The 18,280-nt window shown below is 40.5% G+C and overlaps 1 protein-coding gene across 3 annotated transcripts in view; it reads right to left on the minus strand.

Annotated features, from left to right (window-relative positions):
* The window catches only part of RTKN2 (rhotekin 2), an 89,767-nt gene that overhangs the window by 70,960 nt on the left and 527 nt on the right, over positions 1–18,280 (minus strand). For 2 of the 3 annotated variants that reach the window (XM_073353428.1, XM_073353426.1), the window contains exon 1: positions 17,885–18,138. The exons of the other annotated variant lie outside the window; for it this stretch is intronic. Coding sequence is in view for 1 of the 2 variants with exons in the window: in XM_073353426.1 (XP_073209527.1) it covers positions 17,885–17,890 (6 nt within the window). In the remaining variant the exon portion in view is untranslated. Of the gene's footprint in view, positions 1–17,884; positions 18,139–18,280 lie in introns of those variants that run through there. 3 annotated transcript variants of the gene reach the window in all.

Consider the following 18,280-nt stretch of genomic DNA (forward strand, 5'->3'; position numbering starts at 1 on the left):
GTGATCTACAGGCAGAAGATTTTTTCAGAAGAATCAGCCCCTCAAACCATCCTTTTATTCACCACCTGTTGTACATCACAGCAGTTAAATGATTAAAAGATTTAGCTTTCTTTTAGCAGAAGAGAAGTTGGGTAGTAAAAGAAACATCACTATCTATCTAAATTACTGCTTTGCTTGAGTGTTGCGTCAGCAAATTATTCTAAATGTAAGGCTTTTCTTTTTACTTTAGTGGGTATAAAATGTCTACACTTACTCTTGACAGCATTGCAATATTTTTCTTAATTTCTTGGTTCCCACAGCTTGTTACACCTACTCTTTGAATATCAAACATTTCTGGCAGAAATGTGTTCAACACATACTGTACTCTATTTAGATATTCTCCTGAGTGGAAATATGTCACATATAAATCTTGTATTGGCAAGTATTTGCAAGGCTTTATAGCATTTGATTTCTCAGAGTTTAATTTTAAATTGAAAAAGGAAGCATTACTAAGGATTACCATCACATACCACCATTTTAGATGCAGCTAATGGCACAGATTTGTCACCAAAGGAATTTAGTTCAACTTTGATCTTCTTCTGCTTCTTATTAAAGTAAAGTTAGTGCTAATTTAAAGAGACAGGTGTTAGCCCTAGCAACAAACATCTTTTATTTGAGCCTGATCCAACAACAGTTGAAGTCAATGAGAGTCCTTCCGTAGACCTAAATGATCAGTAGATTAAGCTTTTTGTCCATAAAACAGACTGAACAGAGAAAGCTTCCTTCCATGTGTGTGCCTCAGTCTTGACCTGGATGGCTATCCTTTATGAGGGTGAATGTCATCCTTTGGATGAGAGACAGCTGGCTAAAACCTAATTCAAACAAGATGGAAATGATGGATGAAGAAAGGATGTTGAGGGTTTGATGAGTAATAGTTTGCCCACCTTTTGTTCGAGAGTTTTACAATTTTGGAGTGCTCTGCTAGTTGCTTCTGGAATTCCAGATGGCAATGGAAATTAAATTAATTCTTTAAATTAAGAAAGTGCTTCTCTAAATTAAGAAAGTGCCAGTATTTATGGCAATATCAGACATTTACCAGATCAATAAAATATGTCAGTAATATCTGTAGTTTGTAATATTTCTAGCAGAAATATTAAAAGACCAAAACAGTATAAGGCTAATAATTAATAGCATGTGCTTTTCTCCTGTCATATAGAATCCAGAAATTGGGACTACTCAGCATGCTTAATGTTAAGAATAATGCTTAAATGCTTTGCAGGGCTAGGACTAGATAGCTCAGCCTCTTGCAAATGTCTTTATTTTGGATAACTGCAGTCAGAAGATATTTTGTAATAGAAATATAGTTACAAAAAATCTTCCCATGTAAATTTGGAAAGCAGTTTTGAGTTGGTCAAACAATTACATTTATAATCAAGGCAACTACATCTCTAGTCCTGAACTTCAATTTGACATCGCTTTAGATACTAAAATTGCTCATACAAAGTTTCTAACCCCATTGTCACTGTGGCTTTTTGTTTTTGAGAAGTGTTGTGCACACAGATTCCACTTCTGTTGTACATGCGCCCCATGCACGAGATCAAATTCTTTTGGCCAGCAGTGTCTACTGAGGCAGCTCTCTGCAGCGCCCTAGATACTCTCATGCCTTACCTCCCCGCCCCAAACTGAGGGCATAAAGGGCAAAGCAGGCCAATTGTCCCTCAGTTCCTCTCCCAATACAGAATCTAGGGGTATATGACTCTGTAGTAGTCAGAAGGAAGGGGGTCGTGAAATTCATGTGGATAACACATCTCAAATAACCAGTTACCGTGCGGTACATAACATTTTTCTCTTTTTCAAGTGATTGTCAATATGTATTCCCCATCTGGTGATTCAGAAGCAGTGACCTCATAGACGGTGGATGTTCAGAGTCTCTTTACAGAATGCTTCCAGGGCCTCAAAGGGAAGACCCATTAACCCAGATCAAACTATATTAAGATCCCAGCCTGGGGAGAATACATGAATGAGGCCCTTCAAGAACCTAGCTATCTGACAGATTCCCCTGGGCTCAGATCACTATCTTCTCCCCTACCCCAGGACAGGAGTCTGGTACTTTTTGTTTTTATCTATGGTAAACAGACCTATTGTCTGGCATGCCTACTTGTAGAAGATATGCTGTAGGATAGAGCCCTTCGCAACCCATTCATGGTTGCTAGTGAATTGCCCGCTTCACTGGTTTGCTTGGATATTGTGAAAGCCTGGCAGGGTTACTGATGTGATTTTGTGATGAATACACCAGAAGTATTCAAACCCAGCTGAAGGTACTCTAAAGTACTGGTCTGCCTTTTTGGAGGTTGACACCACAGATGCTAGGGTCTGCCAAAGATGTTTTTCTGGCTCTAACAGCCCCTCATTAAATGGCAGGGCCAATCTTCCATGCATTGACATGTGCAAAGTGTCAAGCAGCTTGTGAGATTTTTTTCTGCACTACCTTTACAGGGATTTCAATAGTAACTGTCATTCAGAGCTGAAGTTCTTGAAATGTCTTATAATCACCTGGCTGAATAGAAGTAGTGGGCATAACTGCATCACCTGGGGAGGATGAGGAGATAGCTGCTGGAATCAGATGTTATTAGTTTGCAGGTGTTCATCTTCACTTCCCTGTTCTTCTTGCTGAAGAGTGTGAGGAGTAAGCGCCACCTATGCCTCTTGAATAACCCTGTGGGACTTTCCAGGGGATGGAGATCTAGCTTTAGAGGAGGAAGCAGAGCTCAGTTTCCTTGCTGGCTGCATGTCACAGGCCCTCAGTAGGGCCAGGATCTAACATTATCTAACAGGGGTCAGGGTCTAGTTGCAATGCAGATGGATACCATGGTGAGCGCGCTTTCCTAGATCCCTTATGGTTATAGTAATGGTCCTAGACTCGCTGTCTGACCAATAAGGGTCAAGTGAATGGGGCTGAGGTGAGTGGGTAGTGGATGCTCTAAAGTGGAGGAAGAACAGGTGTACTCCTCCTCTAGCAGCAGGGCTACCCTCACAGGGGTTCCAGGGTGAGCTAAGTCTGCCTTTTGTTGGAACTGAAGAAGTGTTTAGCACCATCATGGTGTCATTAGTCAGTACTGTACAAGGCACTCTCAGAGACACAGACAATAATGGTGACAGGCTGTGCAGTCCTTTTGGTACAGAGTGATCTGAGAAATAGTTTGGTACTCTCAGTGGTGAGAGCAACTGTTTTGTGATGGCTAGCACCTTGGTTGCAGGTGCCAGGGCTGTCAGCATTAGGTATGCTGATGTAGGTTCCAAGCAATTGGTACCAGGTGAAGTACTGAGGTTCACTCAAAACGGTAGTGTTGTTTGGAGACTGGGCTCTGTCAGGGTGTCAGAGGAACCCAATTTTGGCAGTGAACCCTTTGAGCAGCCTGAAGTGATGTATGCCTTTTATTTTTACTTGGTCCTGGAGAGGGTGAAGAATCAGTTTTCCTTTCTACCCCCTTTCATATGACAGCTGGAGGAGGACTTAGCTGCTATACCAGTCTCAATAGATGATGCCTTCTTTGGTGAATGAGCCCAGGAGCTCGGAGTTAAACCACAACTCACAGGAGCGCTAAGGGATGAAGCCTGTTCAGGTCTGTTAGAGTTGTGATTGCCAAACCTTTCACTAAAGTGACCCACCAACTTCATTTTCTCTTTTTTTTCTACCCACAATTAAATATCTACCCCAGCACCGCAACCCTAATCACGGCCCAGTGTGGAAGGAAGCCCTGGGAAGGGGGTTGGAGACAGAGACAGACCCACACTCATGACTCCCCCACAGCAGCAGCTCCTGTCCCACAGGGCTGTGCCCGGCTTCCTGCTCTAAGTGTTGCAAGCCTAGTCTCACATGAAAGGAGCTGCCAGTCCAGGGTGAGTGCAGGGCAGGCTTACTCTCCATACCCAGCCTCCTCTTTCTGGGCCTCCCCTCCTCACAATGCTAAGAGAAACATACATTTGCTTTGGGTGCCACAACCCATCTAGAACTTTCCCGCAACCCACTAGTGGGTCAGGACATAAGAACGGCCATACTGAGTCAGACCAAAGGTCCATCTAGTCCAGTATCCTGTCTTCCAACAGTAGCCAATGCCAGGTGCCTGAGAGGGAATGAACAGACCAGATAATCATCAAGTGATCCATCCCCTGTTGTCCATTCCCAGCTTCTGGCAAACAGAGGCTAGGGACATGACCACTGTCCATCCTTCTTAATAGCCATTGATGGACCTATCCTCCAGGGATTTACCTAGTTCTTTTTTGAAGGACCCACCACTTAGGAAACATTGTGTTACAGCCTTTTTCCTCTAGATCTGAGAAGGCTCTCATCGAGCACTCCAGGAGAAATAATTTAAGGTGGGACTCTCTCACTGTTTGAGTCCTCTTTGAAAACGAAAGACAAACTGAATACACATTGAGCATATGCCTGTCCCCAAGGCAAAAGTCATTTTGAGTGCCCATTTTTCAGTGGAATAGTCACATTCACAAGAGGGAAATGTTTTGAAGCATGAGGACTTTGCTTCAGTCATGGAGGCTAAATCCCAGTGTTGGAGTAGTTCCTAACACTAACAAAGTTGTTCTGTTTTTTTTTTACAGCCAACAGAGAGAAAAAATATAATCAGAACAAACTAACAACTATATTATCTATGCTAATATACTAATTAACTATATATACAAAAAGGATTTGAGTTGCATAATCTGCACGAGAAGCGGACATGGATTCTCTCTTACAAACACGTCAGTAAGAAGGAACCGAGGGATGGTTGGGCCTGCTCCATCCTTTGTGCCCTTAGATAGAGGTGTGTGTGTGAGAGAGCATCCAGGGTGCAGACACGCTCCCAAGAAACATTGCTGGTCAAAAGAACCAATGTCATGTGCATGGGGCGAATGCACACCAGAAGCAGAATCCATGTGGGCAATCACTTGAAGAAGAATATATATGGTAATAGCTCTAGGACTGGTTGAAAAAAAAAAAGTGCCCCTGAGAAAGCAATTTCTGAGTTGACAGTTCAATTATTAACACAGATAACAGATGGAAGAAACAGCACCTGTTTGGTATGTGTAGTGAAAAAATGAACAGGAGCAAATACTATTTGTTCACCTCATCATTTAGAGTCTTCTACATTGTTGTGATACAGTTTGTGAATTAAAGGGGCACTGGCATAGAATTATTTAATCATGTGCAAAAGCATCACTCTGACTGCAGAAATGTTTCTACTCTGTAAGCAATTAGTTTGCCTCATTAGCTATCTTAGTTATACTTAGGGGTCTAAGATATCTATATTTCTAGTGAATTTGTTTGATCTGCATGTACAAATTTTATAAATATGCTGTCTAGTCACAAGGCTATAATTTTTGTTAGCTTCTTCTAAGTTACAAATTGGCTGTGAACTGCATAGATGGGCTTCTGTCATTTTGGTGTAGGGTGACCAGTTGTCCCGATTTTATAGGGACAGTCCTGATATTTGGGTTTGTTTTTTTTTAATATGAGCTTCTATTACCCCACTACCTCCTCCTGATTTTTCACACTTGCTATCTAGGTCACCCTATTTTGGTGGGATGAAAGGAAAGAGAGGAGATATAGAAAGGATTAAGGTAAAATGTTACATTGGAGTATGAAAGTAAATTCCTAATGAGAAGTAATAAATCATTACTAAATAATGTGGTTTTTTTTTAAAATCAGCACGGTAACCATCTGTGGTTGGAGATTTATTTATGGGTCTTACTCTTGCAGGCCTTACTCAGGTAAAACTTCCAAAGCTATCAGTTCTGTGCTTTCCCAAGGGTGTATATATCAAGAAATTACAGAGTAGTTCAATCAGAGTTTTTATTTCTAAAGACATAACACCAGTCAGCAAAAATAGTTTTTAAAATTTGGGGCTGACTCTTAGTTTTCCATTTGGAAGGTTTCCAGCTTCTACTTTTCTACCATTTGTTCCTGCTAAGTCAGAACTCGACTGTCCTTCTCTCTATCCTACATTATTAGAGGTAAAGCTGTACTCTTTGAACAGTAGTGTTCATTGCAGTGTTATGAAGCCATATGAAATGTGAGGATGGAATGTGGGTTGTTTGAGGTTTTTGCTTTGTCTTCTGTATGAGAGTTCAGAGAGATTTCCTTATTTATTTAGAGTGAAAGATACACGTGAAGACTTTGCCCCTATGAAATATTCCCACAAGGAATCCACACTGAAATAAGAACAATCTGGTGAGTCATCCTTAGGCTTGGAAGGATTAGATTTTTATGGGCAAATGTCAGTAACTGTTGATTTTACTGCACACACACTAACACAAAAAAAAATTTCCTTTTGATAATAATCAAAATTTGCAGATATGCGAAGTCAGACAAGCAATGCTTGAGAACTTAGATTTTGATTTAAGGATATTGACTTGGTATATTTTGACGTGATGTTGTTAACTTGTGGCTAACGGCAACAAACTTAATTTTTTTAATCTCAACATCTACTGTCATTAAATAATTGTCTGTCCCACCCCCCATTTCTCCCAACTTCGAAAATTTAAATAGATAAAAATAAATGCTTAAAAATAAACAAGTATTATCTGTTGAAAATATATAAAAAAAAACCAAAAATTGCATTCTGCCAAGCCTAGTCATATTGATGTCAAATGCTTGCGCGTGCTATAGAGCTGAAGTAGTATTTTTGCTGAGTCACTCTGAGGTTAGATCGATTTTGTCTGCTCCAATAAAAGAGGGGTTAGAATGTGTGTCTCTCCGGCAGATAGATCTAGGGGCAGAGAGATCCAGACAAGAAAATTCTATAATGAAATCCTGGCTCTACAACAGTTAGACTGCTGCTGTGCTGAGACCTCTGCCTATCATGTTCACCAATATTGTTTCATTGTTTCCTTGTACTCCCCCGTATGTCTGTATCCACCTTGTTTTCCACAGAGATTGTAAGCTCCTTGGGGCAGGACCCATCTTTTTTTATTCTATGTTTGTGCAGCACCTAGCACAGTGGGGTCCTGATCCATGACCAGGGCTCCTAAGTACTACTGTAATACAAATAATAAAATAATAATCAGAATAATAAGTCAATAGAACCAGGATTTCATGCTAGGCACAACCAAGCTATCTTTTGCTGTTGTTTAATTTAACATTAAGGTCAAACCCCAGGAAAAGGATAAGTTTCCACTCTATCCAAGATGTGTATATGCTCTGCTTAGTGCAAAGTGCTAATTATACTATTTTTGCCTCTGAGGAAGAACTATATTATTCACAGTTATTATAAAGCTGAGGTTTAATAGTGTGCACATTTTACCTGTGGTTGGGTTGTCAGCTATTTCTATAGTCCTTCTAACTGTTTCATGATCTGCTATATGAGCAGAGACAACATCCTATTTCATTTTTATTGTTTTCAGTTACAAATAATAGCAATAATAAATAGTATCTTACATTTTTATAGCCCATTTCATCCTGAAGAATAAAAAAGAACCAGTGTCGCACGCGTGTGCGTGAGTGAGAGAGAGAGAGAGACACACAAGTCTATCCATATTTGGTTGCATAGATTTTCTAGACTTTGAGTATAGTCATCATAATTATGTAAATAAAGTTATTTTAAAAACAAACTAGAATTCTAGAGCACTGTCCCAGCCACTATTTCAACCTGGGGGAAAAAAGCCATTTAACAAATTAAGAAATGTTTTAGGTTCTCCCCCCCCCCACCCTTGAATAACTATATAATATTTTTTAAGTTTAAAAAATGGGGGAATATTTCACACTCCTAAATATTTTTCCAAAACAGGTAATGTGTGTTCAACAAAACAATTAGTCACTTAATTTGGGGATGGATATGGGAGCAAAGAATATTTTGATGTGGGCAATTTGTTCTTGTTCTGTAGGTTCAAATTATATTGAGCTAACAGGCATCTGCCTGCAACAAAATATGAAAGAAAGACATCAGCATTTTCCTTTGGGTAAGCCACATTCTTTCAATTTTCAGTCTCAAATTTAGCCAGATGTGGCTAATCATACATGCCTTCAAGACTGTATCCAGCATATTGCATGGAACAAGGAACCTGAGAATGTTTATTTTGCATGTGAAGAATCTTGCTGCACATGGGCTTGATTCTTCAAGATGATGAACTCCCTTGGCTTTCGTTGCACCATCACACCACATGTTTGTTTAGTAATGTCCTGTGATTGATGTCTTTTGTAACTGTCTGCAATAGTGCTTAGCACACAGTTTTTTGAAAAGGTCTTAGATGTTATTTGAAGTCTTCAGTATTTCATTTTAGTCCACCTAAATGAGAACATCTCCAATTCCTGAAACTTCTTTGTGCACAAAATCACTTGCCCATGCCAGTGACTTAAATTGCTGACATTTTTTTGGTACGAGTCTTATAAATAGTAAGTATGTGTCAAGGTTCCTTCCCCACTCTGAACTCTAGGGTATAGATGTGGGGACCTGCATGAAAACCTCCTAAGCTTACTTTTACCAGCTTAGGTTAAAACTTCCCCAAGGTACAAACTATTTTACCCTTTGCCCTTGGACTTCCACTGCCACCACCAAACATTTATCTGGGTTTATTTTTATTAGGAAAGCGTCGTTTGGAAACATCTTTCCCCCCCAAAATCCTCCCAACCCTTGCACCCCACTTCCTGGGGAAGGTTTGGTAAAAATCCTCACCAATTTGCATAGGTGACCACAGACCCAAACCCTTGGATCTTAAGAACAATGAAAAAGCATTCAGTTTTCTTACAAGAAGACTTTTAATAGAAGTAAAAAAGAATCACCTCTGTAAAATCAGGATGGTAGATACCTTACAGGGTAATTAGATTCAAAACATAGAGAATCCCTCTACGCAAAACCTTAAGTTACAAAAAAGACACACAGACAGGAATATTCATTCTATTCAGCACAGCTATTTTCTCAGCCATTTAAAGAAATCATAATCTAACACATACCTAGCTAGATTACTTACTAAGTTCTAAGACTCCATTCCTGTTCTGTCCCCAGCAAAAGCATCACACAGACACACACAGACCCTTTGTTTTTCTCCCTCCTCCCAGCTTTTGAAAGTATCTTGTCTTCTCATTGGTCATTTTGGTCAGGTGCCAGCGAGGTTACCTTTAGCTTCTTAACCCTTTACAGGTGAAAGGATTTTTCCTCTGGTCAGGAGGAATTTTAAAGGTGATTACCCTTCCCTTTATATTTATGACAGTATGAAATAAGATAATACCACCAGCTTGTTTTTACCAAAACATATCTAAGAATTCTAATGGGTAAAATTAATCAAAACCAATACATTAAAATGCATTTAAATTGCAGTGTTAACTTCATCACGCTTGTGTGTAATGTTGTACTATTTGGGCATTATTTTGAGGCAAAAGGCAAAGGTAACCAAAAGGCGCAGTCCTGCAATAAGTTCTGTGCGGGCATACCCTGTCACTCAGATAGGTCTCACTGCAGGATTGGGGCCAATCCAGCAGACATTATTCATGCAAGAAGTTCCACTGAATTTAGTGGGACTGTTTCCCTAAGGATTGCTCACATGGGAAAAGGTTACAGGGACAAGTCCTAGAAACAGCAATGTTTTAAATAGATAACTGGCTGAAATTTACTCCAGTACAGAAGGTCAACACAAGCTCTATGCAGCACTAAGATCAAAATAGGGCTTGCCTTAAATGACATATAGTCCTCATGCTGTCCCTCTGCACTAAGGTGAATTTCACCCTAAGTGCCTATCAAATTGTTCTTATTCTTCGATACATTATGTCTCCATCATTAATATAAGCAATCTTTTATGGAAGAGGAAAAGAACTTCTAATTGGCTGTATTGCTGTGCTTTATTCTTTCTTGGCTTGACTTGTCACTTGGTTACAGCATGAGTATTGAACACTAATGTCAGTCCAGGCTCTAATACCTGAGAGCACCATGCACTTTCATCTCATGGATGTTTAGGAGCTAATAAGCACTCTATACTTTCCTTTTAAATCCACCCTTTTATTGCCTTCCTTTTCTTCATCCTATAGGAAGCCCATTGGTTTGACTGAGCCTTTTTGAAGATGTTATTGTAAAGAAATGGCCTTTCTCTAGTTAACTTGTAGTTTAAAAGGTTCATTAATGCCATTCATTTAGTGCACTTTTCACGTGCAGCAACTTTGATCTGCAAGCCTTTCTTCTGGTGGAGCAATGTCCTTCACACCAATCCTTCACACCAAATGCAAAATAGAAACTACAAATACCAACAACACAGAAGAGAAGGAAACAAGGAAGGAAATGTGGGGTGAGAGGGTCTGAAGGAGGGGAGATTTGGAAACATCTTACTCCTTATTTCCCCCAGGCAGCCAGTAAAACCACTATTATTTTAGATGGGTTTGAAGACACAGGGCTTGATTGTCTCCAGTGCCAGACTGCTGGTTGGCACAGGTAGTGGGCAGGGGGAAGTGCCTTATAGCTCCCTGAGTCCAAGGGCCATTCCTACTCAGAGCTATTTCCAGGCACCTCTGATGTACATCACTCATGCAGGGTCCTTAATGGACCTTATGTCAGTACAGCAGTGCTCTCTTATACTCTATCCCTGACATGCCCTCTCTCTTCCTCAACATGCCCTGAAACCAGGAAGATAAGGAACAGAAGCAGGGACTTGCTTTGGTGCAGATGTGCCAGTAGGGAATTCCCTTCCAGCAGTGGCTGCTGAGTGTCATATAAACCTGGTTGAGACTCTGGCCCTTTATATTGTCAAGAAGAGGCCTTCCCATGTTCCCTTATAGCCTGTCAAATACTCCCATCTTCTGCAATGACTTCTTCAAGAGCCACAAATTTCTGTGGGGTTGGTGTGGGGCACAAAGTGTGTTCACCATAGATCCTACCCTTGCTTACCCCCTCTTCCTTCCTGTCTGGACCTACAGACAGCCATGTACAGCATCCACAGAAGAGAGCAATGATGCTGTGGAGGCATCTGATTCCCACTTCCCTCTAAGAAGAGATTAACACAGAGAGGAGGATCTCCTCTGCATACAAATCAGATCTCAGGGAGGTGGGATTGGGGGGAACAAGGGAAACAGACTCAGACGGTTTACATCATGGTTAGTGGAGGCTGCGCACCACATTCCCTGATATGGAGGTGGACAGTCACCACAGGTTTGGGGGGTTTTTTTGAGCTGGGGGGGATGGCAGACTTGCTCTTTTTACATTATTCTATTGCATTTCTAATTTTAGAAACTTAGCTTCTGTGATTTAGATACTAACACGAACTAATTAGTTGCAGATGATAACTCTCAGTTCCTTTTTACACAGCCTTCTTCAAAATAAGAAAGCCAGATTTCTTTCACTAGGGAAATCAGTGTGATTTATTTAACATTTAGTTCCTGCATATGCAGAAGACATTTGGTATGAAACCTTTAAAGGGATGTGTTCCTCACCATCCAATCTCAATTAGAAAGGCGTACTATCAGAATGAAACTGCTCAAGATTCTGCTTTGATGGTGTGCTTTGTTCATTTCTTTCTCTTTTGCAGAAAATGTCTATATTTTAATAAGTCCCAATGAGAAAAATGCTTTGCTGTAGGGAGAAATCTTTCTTTAAGATATTGTGATATGCCTTATTGCTTTCTTTCATTCTCTTTTTTCCTTTTCTATGTGGGGCAGCTTTTTTTTTTTCAAAAACAAGATCCTATTCTGTTAAGCAGATCTCCATCTCATTTTGAAAGAACTCTGGCAGCAATGGCCATTCTTTATGTGAATTATACTCCTCTGCTTTGCTCTTTCATCTTTTGGGGCACGTACTTTTAGCTAGTTGTACCACAGGTAACTGAACTGTTTGTAATTCAACTTGCTGGACCGATTTAAGCAAAAACTGTTCATTGCATACACTCTAGCCGTACTATTTTAGTTTAAGAACAGTTACAGGTTTGTCCTGCATCCATACTACAGCTATTCTAAACCTTTTCAAGTTACAATGCCCTCTAGGTATGTGTCTGTTACATACCAGGGTACAATTCAGACCAGTGGGGGGCTGCGTCACCTCTGCCCTGCAACCTTGGGTGCCTTACAATGCCTTGCTGAAGTAGCTCCCACCTGGGCCACTCACTGCCTTCCAGCATGCAGTGAGTGTTTGTGTGTAACTGCAGCCTGCCAGTTACACCCTGACCCTCACAAGCCTGGGTTATACTTAAGGGTGACCCCAACACACCTCCACTCCCGGATTTAACCCCAGAAATGTATGTCCTGTACTGCCCTCTCCTGGACAGTAGAAATATTTTAAATCCATTACTCCTTTAAGGGAATAATATACCATTTTATTATCTTAAATAGAGTTACCCAGACACTTCAACTTGAACACATTGGATTAGATAAAACAGTGAAACAAGCTTATTAACTACAAAGAGAAATTTTAAGTGAGTACAAGTAATGCGGCATAAAAGTCAGAAATGGTTACAAGAAAAATACACAATGCTTACTAGTGCCTAACTTAACAAACTATATTAAATTCAAGTAAAATTCCTCACCATATGCTTCCAACATGGTTACTAACCTAACTCTTCAGGGCCAAATTCCAATGGCTGTTTCCTTTTGTTTTCTCAGGTGCAGAGAATGCAATGGGCAGGGAGAGAGGGGGGTGTCTTGGGGTGTTTGCTCCTTTTTATAGTCTCCTCTTCCTCTTTGAAAAGGATTTCCAGCTGGGAACTGGGAGATAAAGAGTCTATGTGGAAGGAAGTTCCCTGCGGGAACTTGGCTTTTTTCACCTGTTTTGAGCATTCTTTGTTTTCCCTTCCTGCTTGATAACTCTATTTACTGCTTAAATGCAAATTAAGGCAAGCACACATTCCTTCCTTTATTTAGGACAGACCTGACTTCTGCCTGGGCAGGGCTTTGGGGTTTCAAACGTGTTAATATCATACAGGAAAATCATATAACTTCACAAGCAATGTTGCCACATATATTTTATCAGGACAATACTGACCAGCAAATTATGCATTTTAAAATGATACCTTACAAGGCATTCCTTGTGCAAAGTTTATTAAAATAGTGTGTAGGGTGTGAATACAGGAGTGCATTCTGTCACAATGTCCTACAGTTTCCAAAAGCAGTGTGTTCTGGTAGATTTCAATAGGCCATCAGTGCACTGGAAGACAGCAGTGGGAGGACAAGGTGAACTGTTTTGGCTTTTTCATGTCCACACTGGCACTAAAATGGTTTAGATTGAACCAGTCCCAGGCCTGTTAAATGCACTGTCTATTCGAAACAGTTCTCTAACTGGTTTAGTTCTACACACTTTTGTATGTGGATGAGAAGCACTTCAGAGAGTATCCTAAAGCAGTGGTTCTCAACCAGAGGTCTGGGGCCATCTTGGGGGCCACGAGCAGGTTTCAGGGGGTCCTCCTAGCAGGGTTAGTGTTAGACTCACTGGGACCCAGGGCAGAAAGTCAAAGCCCCACCACATGGGGCTGAAGCCTGGAGCCCTGAGCCCCACCACCCAGGGCTGAAGCCAAAGCCTGAGCAACTTAGCTTCACAGTTCCCCTTGTGGCACAGGGCCCTGGGCAATTGCCCTGCTTGTATCCCCGAATGCTGGCCCTGGCTTTTATATGCAGAAAATCAGTTGTTGTGGCACAGCTGGGCCGTGGCGTTTTTATAGCATGGGGGGCGGGGCGCACAGCTCAGTGAGAAAAAAGTTGAGAACCTCTGCCCTAAAGCACTTCATAAAGTAGTTTATGTAAAGCTAATATAGCTTAGTAGATAAGTCACTAGACAAGCTGTTAGACAACCTGGGTTCAAGCCCTGGTTCTTCGTCCTAAGTGAGCTTGGGCAAGTCATTTTCTTCCCTGTGCCTCAGTTTCCCCATCTGTAAAATGGGAAGAATGCTACTAATCACCTCTGTAAAGCACTTTAAGCTCTAATTATGCAAAGAGCTAGGTATTATCATCTCCATTTTACAGGGGAAACTGAGGCACAAATAATTTAAGTAACTTGCTCAAGGTCAGGCAGAGAGTCAGTCACATAGTCTGGAATGGAATCCTGCTCTCCTAGTACTGTACTCGGTCCACTAGGCTACAGGTATTTGCACCATGCTTGCATGCTTAAGGTACTTGCACCCACTTTTTCCCTTAGATTGAGCACAGTGTAAAACAACAAAATTGCACCCTCCCTACTTTTACTTTTAATTCCTGAGCAAGATAGGGGGAAGTATCTCTTCAGCTTTTCTTGAGAAAGTTCTCTCCCAGGGATTTTCTGTGTCCTGGATGAAAGGTGTTCAGTGGGAGGGATTTTTTCCACTTGACATATTTGACTATTTTGCCTCAGCACTAGTTCATTTGAGAAAAATCAAGAACCTCAAAATGCAAAGCCCAGTCATTATTGACACCTCTTTTCTCCTTTTTGTTCCTATTTTATCTCTTGTTAGTAATTCTACAGCCTTCTTTCAACATTCGAGCCATTAACATTGTGGCTTCTTGAAAATCATCCACTATGGGACACACTGCTCATAACATCTAGTAAGAAAATGGCTCATTCCTTTTCTTATTCAGAAAAGCATGAAACAATAATTGCTCAGAGGAGGAAAACTAGTCCCAGTCAGCTCCATAAAGGGACTACCTATGAGAGTAGTAATCACTTCTCAGAATCCACAGATGGGCTGGACACTGCTGATGTACTTGACCTGACAAAATGCTACAGCAGGGGTAGGCAACCTCTGGCACACGTGCCAAAGACGGCACACGAGCTGATTTTCAGTGATTTTCAGGTCCTGGCCACTGGTCCAGGGGACTCTGCATTTTAATTTAATTTTAAATGAAGCTTCTTAAACATTTTAAAAACCTTATTTACTTTACATACAACAATAGTTTAGTTATATATTATAGACTTATAGAAAGAGACCTTCTAAAAAACGTTAAAATGTATTACTGGCAAGCGAAACCTTAAATTAGAGTGAATAAAGGAAGACTCGGCACACCACTTCTGAAAGGTTGCCGACCCCTGTGCTACAGGATTCGTAGTATTCTTGCTATCTGCAGCCCCTTTGTTGCCTTGACAACAAAACTCATTTGAAATAGAAAGAGATTTCTTTTATTTTTAGTAAATTGGCTTTAAATGACCAAAACTCAGGTTTTTAATAATTAACTTAAATGCACAACTTATACCTGCCCTAAAAAACAGCCTGCACTTGGCTAAACAGCAACATGGAGCCAGTATGTACAATAATATTGTCTCATCTTCAATTCTTCAGATACAAGGCAACCTTTTCTTCAACTATTGTGGCAGAAAGATACTGGGAAAATTATTTATCCTTTCAAGTCGGTATATTTCATGTAACAAAATGCACAACAGTTCATTTTATTTATCTATAATACAGTGTCTATGCACACAAAGCTAGCATGGGGAACTGATCCTAGGTGCTACTGTAATACAAGTAATTAATAATTGCTAAAAATTCCACGGGTAAAACCCTTAAGTCTTCGCTGGGATTTTAGTTCATCAGTACTCAGGCAAATGCCCATTCCACACACTAAGGATGGACTCAATAATGAACTCAGGATTTGGCCCAGTATCAGTAACAGATAGGGATCAGTACTACAAATTAGCATGTGTATTTGTGACAGTGATTACTTCTCATTAACACTAGAAAGAAAAATACTGCACTTTCCTGTTCATAGTACAGGTGAAAAAAATACACCATTACTGACAAATACAAGCATACACCTATATGTAAATGATATGCAGTAAATACTTGGCCAGATTCTTAGTTCACTTACCCTGGTATTAATCAGGAATAGCTACTGAATTCAGTGTAGCTACACTAGTATAAAACTGATTTGAGATCAGTGCTGGGTCCCTTGACCAGGATTTGAGCGTACAGTGAAAATCTATTGCTCAGTTTAAAAAAAAAATCAATACTGTAGCATAATATTTTAAAAATCACAGCACTAAGTCTACCTGACTGTACCTAGAAAATAACTGGGGCCCTGAGTAGCACAGCGAAGGCCTTGGTAAAAATCTGAAAATTCTGTCATTCAGCCCCACCTTCTGGCCCCTTTAAAAAAAAAAAAAACCCAGGAAGGGCAACATCCGTGAATGCAAGCTAAAGAGATCATAATGAATCTGAATCTACCACTAGGAAAATAAAATAAAAACAACAACAACAACAAAATTTCACCTTGCAGCTCAAAGACTGTGGCACTGTGAACTTGACAGGGGAAGTGACTATAAACAAAAGTGAAACTGACATGTCCAGACTGAAATAAATTTAAAAAGGAAACAAAAAACATAAACAGAGATAGGTACATTAGATTTGTAAAATTATTTGTTTCAGTAATGTGCAGTAAATGCTGAGCACCCTTAACTTCTAGTTCTCCCCCTCACATACATCTCCCTATGTGTTGGCACTCTAAACCATTGTGTGACTTTCACCTTTTTGGAAATCTTAAAGTGTTTGGAAAGATCCTGACTAAAACCTGTGCATACAAATAACCTGAAAAATACCCTCTCATCTCTTGGCAAGATTTCAAACATGACTCATATACTGTAGCTGTGTGAATTTGGGCTTTGCGTAATTTAGGTGTTAGTGCTAAATTCTGCCAATTTCAGATTTAAATTACAGTAGATTAAACTCAGATGAAGAGAATGAAGTATATTCTCTCTGCAAAAATGCACACAACTCCTACTTGCATATGAAGGGGAGGCTACTCGCCAATACTGTTAACTTTAGGAATAGAAAACTAAACAGATGCATTCTAAGGACATGATCCATCAAAACACTTTTGCACATACTTCACTCTAAGCATGTCAGTAGCCCCTGTGAAGTCAGGGAAGAGGAAAGGAATAGGAGGAGTTGGAGAGCTACAGGACCCTAGATCCAATCTTGCTGTTGCAGGTAAACTGGCAAGTGGCTCCTTGTAAGCCACTCATTTTCCCTTCCTAATTCCATGGTGGTCCCTGTTGTAGCCAACTTTAAGAGCAGCTCCTGTGTACACAGATGGAGGCTCGTGTAGCACCCTGACAGCCCAAGTTAAAGCCTGGTACACCTGTGACACTCAGTCCAGCCTCTGAGTGGCATAATTGAATGCTCCTGCCTCCCATTGTGGAGCAGCATGTGGGGGGGGGGGGGGAGGGAGGACAAATAACAGAGCAGTAAAGGGGAACACAAGAGAGAGTAAGGACAGTATCAGGTCACTAAAACTTCCAAAGTTAGCCTCCCACAAAAAAACAAAAAGATTAATGTTGTAATTCATAGCTTTGGAGCTTTTCCTGGTTCAACATTCTCTTGGCCCCTTCCTTTTGTCGGTAACACTTGGTCAGAGCAGAAGGTCAGATTGCCACTTTTTTGACAACATAATGGAGGACAAATAACTCCTACAAAAAGTTTCAGTCTGGCGAGTACACACACTTTAGGGATTAGAAGATGATGCTCTGAGTTTCAACAGGAATAACTTCCTCTGAGGTACTGTTCTGGTGAATCTTTAGCCTTAATCACCTCAAAGGCATTTATCAGTGTGCCCCTATTTTCCAATGTCTAGAGCTCTGTCAATATACTTCACTTATTAAAGAAATGTACTATATCAATGCTAAACATTTATCTCTCCCACATTAAAAAACAACCCATAAACACGTGACATGGGGTATCATTAAACTATTAAAACCCATACTCATCCTGAAAGAAACCTTTCCCGAATCCCCTCTTCTGGCCTCCAAACAACCCCCCAGTCTCACCAAGCTCATCATCAGAAGCAAGCTCCCCACAGACCAGGACCCACCAACTCAAAGCAGCACCAGACCCTGCAACAACAACAGATGTAAAACTAGTAGGCATAGCTCCACTACTACCAGGATCAGTGCCCCCACCACACACCTTTCAAGATCCATGGATCCTACACATGCCTATCACAACATGAAGATTTATGATTTACTACAACAAGCTGTAATTCACTAACCTCCATTTTGTGTCCTCTGACTGCAGAGCTGCTAACGGGACACTTCACCTTGACCAGTCTCTTAGAATATGTGTTAACTTCTTATGCTAAACAATCTGTTCCATCTTGTATTTAGCTGTGACAACGAGCTCTGTGTAAGCTCAAAATCTTGTCTCTTTCACCAACAGAAGTTGGTCCAATCAAAGATATCATCTCACCAACCCATAACATTTGACAATAATGGTCTCAAACACTACATTTTAGAACAGTGACACTTCACTATAATTCCAAGAGACTTATACTTCCTAGACAGCCTTAATATAGTCTCCCAAAATTTGCAAAAGTATGTTCAATGGTCAAGATTATAAATGATTAAAAATCTCATTTGCTAGTCAAGGGATCAATGTCTAATCTATT

This window comes from Lepidochelys kempii, chromosome 7, assembly GCF_965140265.1.
Source record: "Lepidochelys kempii isolate rLepKem1 chromosome 7, rLepKem1.hap2, whole genome shotgun sequence".
Classification (NCBI taxonomy): domain Eukaryota; kingdom Metazoa; phylum Chordata; order Testudines; family Cheloniidae; genus Lepidochelys; species Lepidochelys kempii.